At 53.1% G+C, this 12,463-nt stretch overlaps 1 protein-coding gene across 1 annotated transcript; it reads right to left on the bottom strand.

Moving 5' to 3' along the window:
- Positions 1-10,798: 10,798 nt before the first annotated feature.
- On the bottom strand, positions 10,799-11,365 carry LOC121477237 (octapeptide-repeat protein T2-like). The gene has a single exon (XM_041731415.1). The coding sequence runs from the start codon at positions 11,363-11,365 to the stop codon at positions 10,799-10,801; it is 567 nt and encodes a 188-aa protein (XP_041587349.1).
- Between the last annotated feature and the right edge of the window lie 1,098 nt (positions 11,366-12,463).

The following is a 12,463-nucleotide window of genomic DNA, read 5'->3' as shown; positions in this document are numbered from 1 at the left end:
CTCCAGGCGCTGCAACAATCAGGGTTGTGTTTTTATTTCAAAGACCAAGCAGGGACACTGGGTCTCAATGCTCAGCTTTGCACCAGGGTCTGCTGTTGCACTAGAATTAAATAGAGCTCCTTTAATTGTGCAGGCTAATGAGAAAAAAAGCAGCATCCTAACACACAAATGTTTTTGTGCCAAGGGCCAGCCGAATGACCCCTCAGCAGGCTGTAGGGACAAAGGTTTCACAGTCACTCCAGTTGAGAAATGTAATAGGACAGGTGAGTCACCACAGGGCACACGGCGGAGGAAGCAGCCAAAATGCTCCATGCAGCCAAAACCACAATCTGTAGCAAGGGGTGATTTAATCTTAATGGAAAAACAGTGTCTATCACGTCAAATTAATATTGTTAATCTGAGTATTACTGGCTCTGTAGTTTGCATTTTAATTTATAAACTTGTTTGGAATTTAATACTGTGTAAGAGTTATAAGCATAGGTTATTTATGCCCAGTTTTGTATTTATATATTTAAATATTATATTAATAATTTAAGACAATATTAGAGGTCTGTGGGAAGCTTTCTCCCCATTTAAAGTGCAACCATCTGCACATTTCTGAAGTTTTAAAACCATTGGCCTGAAAATTAAGGCAGAAACAAACCCAGGGAGGGGCGCCTGGGTGGCTCAGTCAGGTGAGCATGTGGCTCTTGGTTTTGGCTGGGGTCATGATCTCATGGCTCACGGGATCGAGCCCACCAAGCCCCTCTGAGCCCCCCATAGGGACTCTGCTTGAAGATTCTCTCCCTCTGCCCCCGCCCCCCTCACCCAGGCTCTCTTTCTGAAAGAAAGAAAGAAAGAAAGAAAGAAAGAAAGAAAGAAAGAAAAGAAAAGAAAAGAAAAGAAAAGAAAAGAAAAGAAAAGAAAAGAAAAGAAAAGAAAAAGAAAGAACCAAGGGAATCATTAAGGTCCTTAAAAAATCAGGTTTATTGAGGGGTGCCTGGGTGACTCAGTTGGTTAAGAACCTGCCTTCAGCTCAGGTCATGATCCCTGGTCCTAGGATGGAGCCCTGGTCTGGTTCAGCAGGGAGCCTGCTTCTCCCTCCCCACCCCCCCACTTGTGTGTGTGTGTGTGTGTGTGTGTGTGTGTGTGTGTGTAGATGAATAAATTAAAATCAGGTTTATTGGTCATTTCTTTCAACAATGGGTGGGGAGATGGGTGGCTTGGCTGAAAAGAAACTGTAATAGAACAGGCAAAGGTTAAATGACTCACCCAAGGTCACTCACAAGTCAACCACGGCACCCAGAATTCCTGCCCCGGATGGCAGGGAGGTCTCCCAAACCCGGGGTGAATGAACTCCTTCTTCGTTTGCTCCTGAAACATCTTACTCCTCACCCAAACAAGCAATAAAGGCTGATAAAAAAGCCGGCTTCCTCCACGTCTCAGCTCCTCTCCCTCCCCCATTCAGAGCCAAAGCTGCATCCAAGTCATGGGAAAGGTAGATTCCTCCTCCTGCTCGCAGCAGCACCAGAGGGTCCCAGCTCAAAGTGCCCCAAGAATGCCTGGAATAAAAGATTTCCTGTCTATCGTGTAGGGACACTGGGCTTAGTGCAAAGAAGCTTCCACCTCCTTCCCGCCTCTGACACCAGCATCACCAATGGGTAGACACAGAGCCCCACTCTGGGCTGGCTTCTAGGGTGGGGAAAGAAACCAGTTTTGATGGGCTAGTTGGTTGGGGAGGTGTGACCAGAACACCCCAGGGGAAGGGAACCAGCGGACAGGCAATCCAGGGCTCAGCTGTGCAGTGAAGAGGAAAGAGCTGTAGGAACTCAGAGCAGAGGTAGACGGACAAGAGATAGCAGAGACGGGAGCCCTCTACAGGGTGGGGGCCACAGCTGAGCTGTGCTGGTCAAGTGGGACCTGCTGAGCGGTTATTTCAGCCAGTAGCAACAGCTGTGAGAAGGATGACAGTTTTCTGAGACAAGGGGGAGGCTGCAGATGAGGAGTCTCACACCCTACCAAGCTCCCTTCTGTGTCTCCATTGCCACCTTCTTGCTGATCCTCAGACTCACCAGGCAAGCTCTCACCTCAGGGCATTTGCACTGGCTCTTCCCTCTGCTCAGTGCTCCCTGCCCCCTGATGTCCACAAGGCAGCCTCCCTCTCAGTCTCTGCTCCAATGTCACCATCAGAGAGGCCTTCCCTGACCACACTGTATAAGACAGCAGCATCCCATTGCCACATATACCCCTTTCCCTTGCTATCTTTCTTCATTATAATCATCACAAAGTATATTATATAATGTGTTTGGTTTTTACCATCTGTCTCCCCTCATTTCAATACAAGCTCCACGAAGGCAAAGACTGTTTCATTCTCTGCTATGTTCAACATGTGGTCAATATGCAGTATTTACAGAATGAATGAATGAATGAATGAGTGAACGAACAAACGAACCAGAGGACAGAAGAATGCCTGTCAGAAGTCCTGGAGCTGGAGACTCCTCCAACAGACCATACTCCTGCTGAAATCAGCGGTGTCTTCCTTCCACAGGTGATACCCGAGACACAAGAATAGGAGTGGTGGCAGGTGAGGGTGGATGGACACAAAGGGTGGGATGGGGGAGAGGAAGGGCGGAGGAGTTCAGAAAACCTGGCTCAAGCCCGGCTTGAGTCCACTAGCAGGATGTTTTATGCTCTAAAGAAATCTCTAGCCCAGGCTTGCAGGTGGCCGGAAAGAGAGTCAAGGTAAAAAGGTGAGTGATCACTATGAGCCACAACTAACAGGAGGAGCAGGTCCTCAGGAAGAGTCACAGGAAACGTCAGAGTTTTTTTGTTTTATTTTGTTTTTTTGTTTAAAGATTTTATTTATTTATTCATGAGAGACACAGAGAGAGAGGCAGAGACACAGGCAGAGGGAGAAGCAGGCTCCCTGCAGCCTGATGTGGGACTTGATCCCAGGACCCTCGGATCATGACCTGAGCCAAAGGCAGACACTCAAGCACTGAGCCACCCAAGGTGCCCCATCATCAGAGCTTTAAAAGTCCCCAAACACACTCTCCGGACAAAACAGGGTCTGGGTCTCATCAGAGACAGGTGACAGAAGGAGGCAGGGGGACACAGCAAATAGAAAAAAGAATCTGAGAGAACAGAGCACCATAGGGTCAGGAAAACCTCACAAAGATATATGAAACAGACACAGAAGAAAGAGCCTGACCTTGGCCCTCACTCTGCCTCCCGCTGGCTGAGCAAGCTTGGCAAGCCGCTTCACCTCTCCCAGCCTCCATTTTTCTCATCAGTAAAATGACAACAATAATCCCAACTTCCCAGGGGTCTTCCAAGGCCGATCTAAAACAGTTTCTGAAAAATCACCTAAAGTAGTACCCAGCAGACAGCAGACAGTCATCAAATTTAGTCCCTTCCCTAAATTCAAGTTAAAAAAAGAAAGAAAAAAAAACAGTAAAGATTGACGACTCAGGTAAATAATCTTACTTCCTCTATTTGTATGATTTATTTATTTTTTTTAAATGCTATAATTTTTTTTTTAAGATTTTATTTATTTATTCATGATAGTCACAGAGAGAGAGAGAGAGAGGCAGAGACAGGCAGAGGGAGAAACAGGCTCCATGCACCGGGAGCCCGACGTGGGATTCGATCCCGGGTCTCCAGGATCGCGCCCCGGGCCAAAGGCAGGCGCCAAACCGCTGCGCCACCCAGGGATCCCTTGTATGATTTATTAATTCAATAAAAACACATGGAGGTGCCAGGTGCCTGCTGGCCACAATGCTGGATGCGAAGAAGTATCTACCCCCACCCCACCTCGGACCTCCGTGGTCTCACGTCCAATCGGGAAGATAAGGAACATTCCAGCCAGATGCAGAACAATGACACCAGCATCATATCAGCATGTACGGAATTGGTGGTATAGTGTAATTACTACACAAGTTCAGGAGAAGGAAAGATCAATGCTTCTGAGATCACTGTGGCCTCTGGTGGTCGGGGATGTCCCTCTAACACCGGCCTTAGGAGAGGGTGGCTCAGCTTAAACACAGAGAAAGACAGGATTTGAAGCAGGCTTGGGGATGGCAGGGATGGTGAGTCCTAGCAGGTAGGGCTGGTGAGGCAGCACAGCTTTGGAATGTCCATTTGAAGAGTTTGGGCTTCATCAACTAAAGACTACAGAAAAAAATGTAAGGTAACAAGTGGAGAATAACCAATGTCTTAGGATGGCTCAAAGGAGAGAGAGAGATATGAGGCTGGGAAATGCCCTGCCCCTGCCCCCCACAAGCCACACGACGTGTCTGCAGATTCCAGACTCATTGCCACCTCTACCCTCGAATTACAAACTATACCACTTGCAAAGCCCTGCAGACGGCTCCTTGTGACATATGTCCCTGTGCACTCCCATGCACTGTGCCCAGAGCAGGATGGGAGACAGGAGCAGGAGGCCAGTGCCAAGGCCCAGCACAAGGCAGAAAGAACCCAAATGAAGAGGACATCTCCCGTTGTAAAGGAGGACTTCTATCCCAGAAATGTAAGGGAGAAAATTAGTGCATGAATATTGGCAGTAGAGGAAGGGGGTGGGCATCAAGAGCATAGCTGAGGTTTTGAGCCCAAGCAGCTGGGAAGGCGGTGGTGCCAACAACAAAAATGAAGAATCCAGAAGAGCAGATGGCTTGAGACATGGGAAGACATCGGATTTCAATTTAGGCATGTAAGTTTTACAATGGCAACTAGATATCCAAATAATAACAGTGATAACAATAATATCTAATCAGTGACTGAAAGGTAGTATGAGAGGTGGAGACTGATCGGTCAGCAGAAACCATGAATCCAAGATGGTAAGGAAGCAGCCGTGACCTGCCTGCCAGCCAGAATCACGGCTGGCTGAATTCGGACTCTCGAAGACACTGTAACTACAGAGATGAGATCTCATCTTGGCCTAATGACCCCATTTTACCACTGAGAAAAGCAAGAGGAAGCATATTGGGCAGAAGGAGCTAATAACCCATCCATACGTACATGCGGGATTTCCAGGATGCACATGAACCACCTCCTCCAGGAAGCCTTCCCTAGGTACTGTGCTGCCCACTGATGTCATACTCCTCCCACCAAGGTTGGTCTGCAAGTCATTATTATTTACCTACCCTTTATTCTCTGATTATTTGATAGCCTAGTCCTCTCAATGCCTCCTGCACTAGATCATAATTCTTTGATGTCAGAGATCAGATCTTCAAATAACCTACTTCTTGTATCTCAATCAACTGTAATTATTAATTTGGATTTATCATCCCAATATATCTCCATTACACAGATGAGCAAACTGAGGCTCAAAGAAGTAAAAGGCTTTGACTAGGGTCACAAGGCTAAAAATAGGCAGACCATTCAAACCCAAGTCTTAAACTCTATAGCGGGTGCCGTTGGTTACTTCTTTCCGAGAGCATTCCTCTCTGACGCCCAACACACAAATCAAGATTGTTCTAGGCCAGTGAGGATGGTCTTCTTCCCTTGCCTGTGGTTGGTGTACACAGTCATGTGATTCACATTTCCAGCCAATGAGACCCAAGGGAGAGTCTGCCCTGGGACCTTCGAGAAAGGTTCCCCTCCCGCCTTTCCTGCCCCTGCTTCTTATTGTAAGGGTATAATACCCGGCCAGAACTGTTGTTGTGACCTTATGGACAAGGAAGGATGAAAAGAATCTAGATCTTGATGATGCTGTTGAACAACTGAAAGAACCAAACTCGAGGAAGACATAACCCACACCTCTTACAATGAGAGATACCAAGTTCCTTACTGCTTCAAGCAGTTGAGTTCAAGTTTTCTGCTATTGGGATCCCTGGGTGGCGCAGCGGTTTGGTGCCTGCCTTTGGCCCAGGGCGCGATCCTGGAGACCCGGGATTGAATCCCACGTCGGGCTCCCGGTGCATGGAGCCTGCTTCTCCCTCTGCCTACGTCTCTGCCTCTCTCTCTCTCTCTCTCTCTCTCTCTGTGTGTGTGTGTGATTATCATAAATAAATAAAAATTTAAAAAAAAAAAGTTTTCTGCTATTTGCAGCACTGACTGATGCTCACCCCAATAGAGGACTCCAGTCCCTAAAGATACCTGAGCCAAGCTTTATGGGAGATACAGAACAAGTAAAAGTCCTGGTCCCTCCCCTCATTGTGCCTGTGCCGAGATTGGACAATCGATAAGTGTTCGATCTATACTTGATTGATTCTCCCTTTGCTCATCAGTTCCAAGGGACATATATTCCCTGAAAGCATCTTTCTTCCCTTTCCTAAGCCTCACTAATTATCTCTAGGTTTCAGCCTCACAATTTGACTATGGCCTTAACATTACCGACCAGGTCCTTCCCTGCAGCATCCCTCCACCTCTGACGAAGGAGCTAGAAGCAAGGTACTTGCGCTTGGCCCAGAGAGACCATCAGCGAAACTCCGCATTCCTAAATATTTGTTCTTTGAAATGTCTTTCTCAATTAGATCTCACCCAAATGTTTGAGAGTCAGGCTAAATTCCAACTTCCTGCTCCAGAACAGACATGTTGAGCCTGCATAATTACTGCAGCCAGCTTTATTTGCTATAAAAACATGGATTTTTTTTTTTTTGCTCCTTCTTAACTGTAAAATAATCAATAAATAGGATCCAGATGAAAAATGCCAGCATTTAGGAAAACAACCCTTTTATGGTTCTTTTCTTTGGGGTCTAATTAACACGTTGGGGATAAAATGTGCTGTTACATTTACCCAACCAGCGGAAGTTGAAACACAAACTCTCCTTTCCTCCTGCTGAGATACAGCTTCACATCAGAAATATAGGTGAAACAGTTTCAAAACATTCCAAAATGTTCAACAAACAGATCTGTAAACCCGTGATGTGGACTTCCTCCAACCCCTCTCCATTCACACTGGCTGTTCGATTGTTTTTTTTTTTCCTCTCTCCTCTGAGAACACATTGCATAGTTACTGTCAAACACAGATAGTCCCATTAGCAGAAGAAGCAATCCCTCTGACTTTCTGTCTTTTAAATGAAGAAGACCTGCCTTTTTGGACACTGACCACCCAGGTCATGAAAGTTTCATGAGGGGTTCTCGAAGCAGATGACACCTTTTCAATTATAACCACTGCTATAATAAACCCCCACAGAGCCACAGGGCATGGAGTCTACATCCAACACACGACACCTATTTATTCCCTAATTACATTGCAATATATTCTCTCTGTGTGTGTGCTGATGAAGATAAAATATTCTTTTAATTCTATGGCCTCCTGGGGGGTCCGGGGGAGGGGATTATGCATAGGCAAATTCTGGGAGTTCCTAGAGCTAAATCATAGCCTTTGTCCCAGGCTCCTCCACTGCATAACCTCAAGAAAATCTCTCACTTTCCCTTGTTCTACCACAGTGGTTCTCAAAGTGTGGTCCTGGACCAAGAGCATCAGCATCGCCTGGGAACTCGTTACAGATTCTAATTACTGGACCCGCCCTGGACCCACTGGATCAGAAACTTCAGGGCAAAAAAAAAGAAACTTCAGGGCAATCTGTGTTTAAACAAGCCTCCTGTAGTGAAGTCTAAGAACCGCCAGTCTACAAAATGGGAAGGAAAGAGCATTATTTTAAATCGAATCAGAGATCAGTAATACCTGGATTCTACAGTACTGGGCTCCCTTCTGCATAGCTGTCCCAAATCTGCAGAGTCAGGGCTCCATCTACCCATCTGTACAATGGGGCTACGGAGTTCAAGTAGCTGTGGATGCTGGAATTTAAGAGGTACACGGTTACCTGGTACCAGTCTCTATGGATACCTAGCAAGACCACAGTTGCCAGCACTCACCAGCTCCCTCCCCCTGTGCTCTGGCGGCAGGAGCTCTGCAGAGCCGTTTGTTCCCCAATGCCATATCTAAGGTCCTCAATGCAGCTGCCTCTGGGTTACCCTTGGCAACCAGAAGCCGGGGGTCATGGAAGACCACAGAATCTCCACATCTCATAGCCAACAGCTTCCAGCATTACACCTCAGAGCCTTGAACCACTGGAGAGGCTCAGAATTCTCTGTTACATTGTCCCATTTCTTCAGACATCTTTTGTGTATTTGCCTCCATTCCGCATCTACACTTTACCTCATGGAGAACTGGAACCTAGAACATCAGCATCATGAGGTCTGGGACTCAGCCTGTCTGGTTCATCGGTGTATCACTTAGACCAGTGCCTGGCAAAAAGGAGGAGCTTAAAAACTATCTGTTGACCAAATATTCCAAGCACGGCGAACACCCTGCCCATAGTAGGTCCAGTGGTATGTTCCACACCCTCAAGTATCTAAATTCTAAAAGTTACAGATGGGAAGAGGCAAAGGAACTATTTGAAAGCTAAGCAACAAGTAGAAAAGGGTAAAAGAGAAGCAAAAAGCTGACTATAGCCCTTGCCTCATGGGGTGCTGACTTCCCAGCCAATTGCTCACCCTAGACCTTGCGCTAGAAGACTCTAGGGACACAATTCTGAATTCGCTGTCTGAGGAGCTGGCTCTTCCAACCGTCCTAGTGCTTTTCTCTCAAAAGCCAAATTCTCATCCCCCCTGACTCCGCTGTCCTTTGACCAGTCACTGAACAAGTCATGAGCTTTCCTGCCCCTCTCTTTGTGCCTCAGCCTTGTGCCCCACAATCTTCCTCCCCACACTGGAATCTATCCAGGGCTCCATTCCAAATCCTCCCTTCTCCAGAGACTTATCCATCACTCTGCCCCCCTCCCAGAGCGATTTCACCTGAGATCGCCTAGCTTCCGTGGCTAAAAGACAATGACTGCTCTCCTCCTGGGTTGCACTTTATGGGGCTGGGTCAGGGCTAAGGGCCCCCTTCACCTGCAGACTTCAGTGCAGGCACAGGATAGGTTTGCAACAAACTGTTGCCTCAGTGATGTGTCCTGGGAGGTGATCCCAGCACAGCAGCTACCAAGAGCCCCTTCCTCTGCAGTCCTCTGCCTCTAAACTCAGGACCAGTCCTCCACACCGTGTCCTGCCAGAAAGCACCTGCCCCATGCTAAAAAAGTAATGATGCCGGCATAGAGTATTGGGGGGAAAAATAAAACAAACAAACAAAAAAAAAACTGAACCAGGAGTCAAGTCAGGAGGCCCCAGTTGACATTTCCTTCCACCCCGTTACCCGGCTCTAAGCAAGTCCTTTCACTTCTCCCCGCCTCAGTGTGCTGATCTGTGAGCTGGGAGGAAGCGATGGAGACCCAGGAGACCTTGAATTTCTAGGGCCTTAAGCAATCTGTGAGCTACCGAGAGAGATGGTGGGTGGCGAGCAGGAGGGAAAACCCGCCACAGGAGCTGAGGGGTGCACCTGCTGGTGGGTTCCACGCCCTCCGGGGACCCCGGCCAACCTGCGGGGAGCTCCGAGACAGAGCCCCCAGCTCAGGGCCGCACCAGCCCGCTGCAGACCCTTCGGGAGAACCGCCCGAGCAGCGCTCCGGCAAAGGCGGTGCGAGCTGGGGCGGCCAGCTCCGGGGAGGCAGCCGCACGGGCGGCCACTGCGGTCTCGGGGACCCCACGCGCCCCGCAGGCTCCGGTGGGCGCCCCCGCCCCGCCCCGGCCTCCGCTGGGGGCCACCGGCCCGGGAGTTGACCCCGCCTCCCCGGCAGAGCGCAGGGGGGGAGGGGGAGGGGGAGGGGGAGGGGGAGGGGGAGGGGGAGGGGACCCCGATGGCCCCGCGCCGCAGCCCAGACCGCCGGGATCCCAAACCACCCCAGGGCCCCTCCGACCCGCCTGAGGCCCGCGCCGTGCGCGGGGGATCCCGCAGCGCAGCCACTTTGACATATTTTTGTAGGGGACGTGACCACGCGGGCCAGCGCGGGCGGATCCGGGGCGGGGGCGGGGGCGGGGGCGGCCGCGGGGGACGCAGCGCGGAGCGCAGGTCCCGGAGCGCAGGTCCCGGAGCGGCACGGCCCGGAGCGGCACGGGGCTGGGGGGGGCTGGGGCCTCGGAACCCGGGCGCGCCCCGACCGGCCGGGGCTGCGTCTCCCTCGCGGGCCTCGACGCCCGCGGGGGCCAATGCTGCGCCTTTCTTGAGTCTTTTTTTTCTTTTTCCCCCTAACTCATTAGAAGAAAAAGACGATGGTAATAAAGTCCGGGAGGAAGGCGGCTTTGGCGCTCGGCAGCTCCGGGGCCGCCGCCGCAGCTCCGACCCCCGCAGGCCGGGCGGCAAGTTGGGAACTTGGGGCCCGCGCTCCGGGCGCTCCCCGCGGGCGTCGCGCTTCGCTTTTAACTTCGGGAGCGGGGGGGGGGACCCGAGGGACGCCCGGGAAGTCAGCCCGCCGGGCTGCCCCGAAGAGAATCGGAGAATCGGAGGGACGGGATGGGAAGGAGCGAAGCGAGCGCGCGTTCCGTTTGGCGCCTCCAAAAAAAATAAAATAAAATGAGCAAAAGCGCGCAGGGCCCGGGCCGGGGCTGGGCTGGGCTGGGCTGGGCTGGGCGGGAGGCGCCCCGCGGGCCCCGGGCGGGGGACCTGGCTGCGCCCCGCGGGCTCCCGGCGGGAGGGGCGCGCCCCGGGCGGCGGGGGCGGGAGTGCCCCGGGGTCCCCCCGCGGCCGGAGGGCGGGCGCCTGCGACCCCGGGACCCCCGCGCTCGCCCACGCCCGGGCATCCCTCGCCCCCGCCGCCGCCGCCGCCTCCCCGCGCAGACCCGGCTCCCGCAGCCCGGCCCCCGCGGAGCCGCTGGAAAGTTTGGCCGCGGGGCCGCAGAGCCCCCTCCCCGGGGCTGCAGCCCCCGCCGCCGCCCCCGGGCCCCCGGGCCCCCGGGCCCCCGGGCCCGCGCCCACCCCCCGCCGTCCCCGCTGCGCCACCTACCTGCTCCCGCGGCCGCCCGGGCGCGCGGTCCCGTCCTCCGCAGCCCGAGCCGCCGAGCGCCGGGCAGGAGCCGGAGCCGCGGGCAGCGCAGAGCGGGCGCGGGCGCGGGCGGCGGGCGGCGGGCGGCGGGCGCGGACCCCGCGGGCGAGCGACCGAGCGACCGAGCGACCGAGCGCCCGAGCGACCGGCGGGCGCACGAGCCGCGGCCGCTGCGGAGCCGCCCGCCGCTGCGGAGCCCTCCCAGCGCCCGCCCCCCGCGCGCGGCCCCTCCCGCTCCCCTTCCCCCCTGCGCCCGCCCGGCGCTCCCAGACCTCGCTCTCCTCCCTCGCTCTCTCCCTCGCTCTCTCCCTCGCTCGCCCGTTGCCTCTTCCTCTCCGCCCGTCTCCGGCTTCCCCTCTCCTCGGGTCTCTGGGTTTTCCAGCCTCCCTTCCCACCAGCCTGCCGTCCGCCTCGCCTTTTCGCCCTTCGGCTCGGTCCTCTCCCATCCCTCTGGCCTCTCTCCGTGTCTCTTCGCTCTTTTTTCTCTTCCTTTTTAACCTTTTCCCTCCTCTACTGTCCTTCATCTTCCCTCCTCCCTCCTCCCTCCGGGTGGGTCAAAACGCCTGCACCTGCGGGTACCTCGGGATGGGAGATCACCCCCCGGGGTTGTCGGGAGGGGGGTACCCCCCAGGCCAGCTGGTAACAGGCTGAGGATAGACAGGGACCCGCCAGGGCTGGAGACTGGAACTCCAGAAACCGGCTTGAGAAATTTCCGGGCCCAGAGGAAAAAGCAAGAAGCCACAACGTGCAGAATGTCAAACCCCTGAGCAAGCTGGGTTGAGCCAAGCCTGGGAAGAGGAGGAAACTGAGCTCCAGAGGGGAGAGAGCAAGACTTGCCTGCTCAGGTCTCCTCCGGAGGCAAGGCCTGGACCACCCCTCCTCCTCCCTGGAAAGGCGAGAATGCCAGAAGATGATCCACTCCTCCTGCCTGTCCCAAGCCCCCAGTCCCCAGGGCCACTAGGAGGAAGCCTTCTCCCACTTTTAGCCACCTGGCTAGCCCCACACCACTCTAGGAGGTGCTAAGCCCCAGTGGAAGACTTGGCACAGCAGTAGAGAGTCAAACCCCCCCTTTCCAGCCCCACTCCTCTCTGAGCAATGCGGGACTTGCCAACCTACTTCTGTTTATTAGGGATAAAGCAGCAGCGGGGTACTTTGCTTGTGTGATTTGTCTCCCTTTCTCCTTGAACTAGAACAAGAGCAGCAAGGCCCAGACTGGTGCCATACACACCTCTCCCCCAGGAATTTCTTACAAATAAAGCAAACAGGTTGTCTGAAGCTTTGAGAAAAGTGTCTGTAACCCTCAAAGATGAACCACTGATTATCGTCTTCGTCCTGGATCTGATGGGGCAAGATGTTTTCCTTGGCATTTCCTCATCTCAGCCCTGTGGGAATCGGAGGAGAACTGCAGGGTCCCGATTCCTGCAGATCCCATTCTGCAGCCCTGCTTCCTCAATCAGGATCAACATTCTCCCAGTTTCACCTCTAATTGCTGGGCTCTGAGTTTGCCCCCCTTCAATCCTGTCCCTTCCACAGTACCAACCAGAAGCAGACCCTCCATCCAACCCTGGGTAGAAACCTGCCTTGGGATATTGGCAAGTCCCCTGCTTTAGGACATCAAGTGC

This window comes from Vulpes lagopus, chromosome 2 (genome assembly GCF_018345385.1).
Source record: "Vulpes lagopus strain Blue_001 chromosome 2, ASM1834538v1, whole genome shotgun sequence".
NCBI lineage: Eukaryota > Metazoa > Chordata > Mammalia > Carnivora > Canidae > Vulpes > Vulpes lagopus.
This window is presented reverse-complemented; position numbering and strand designations above follow the sequence as displayed.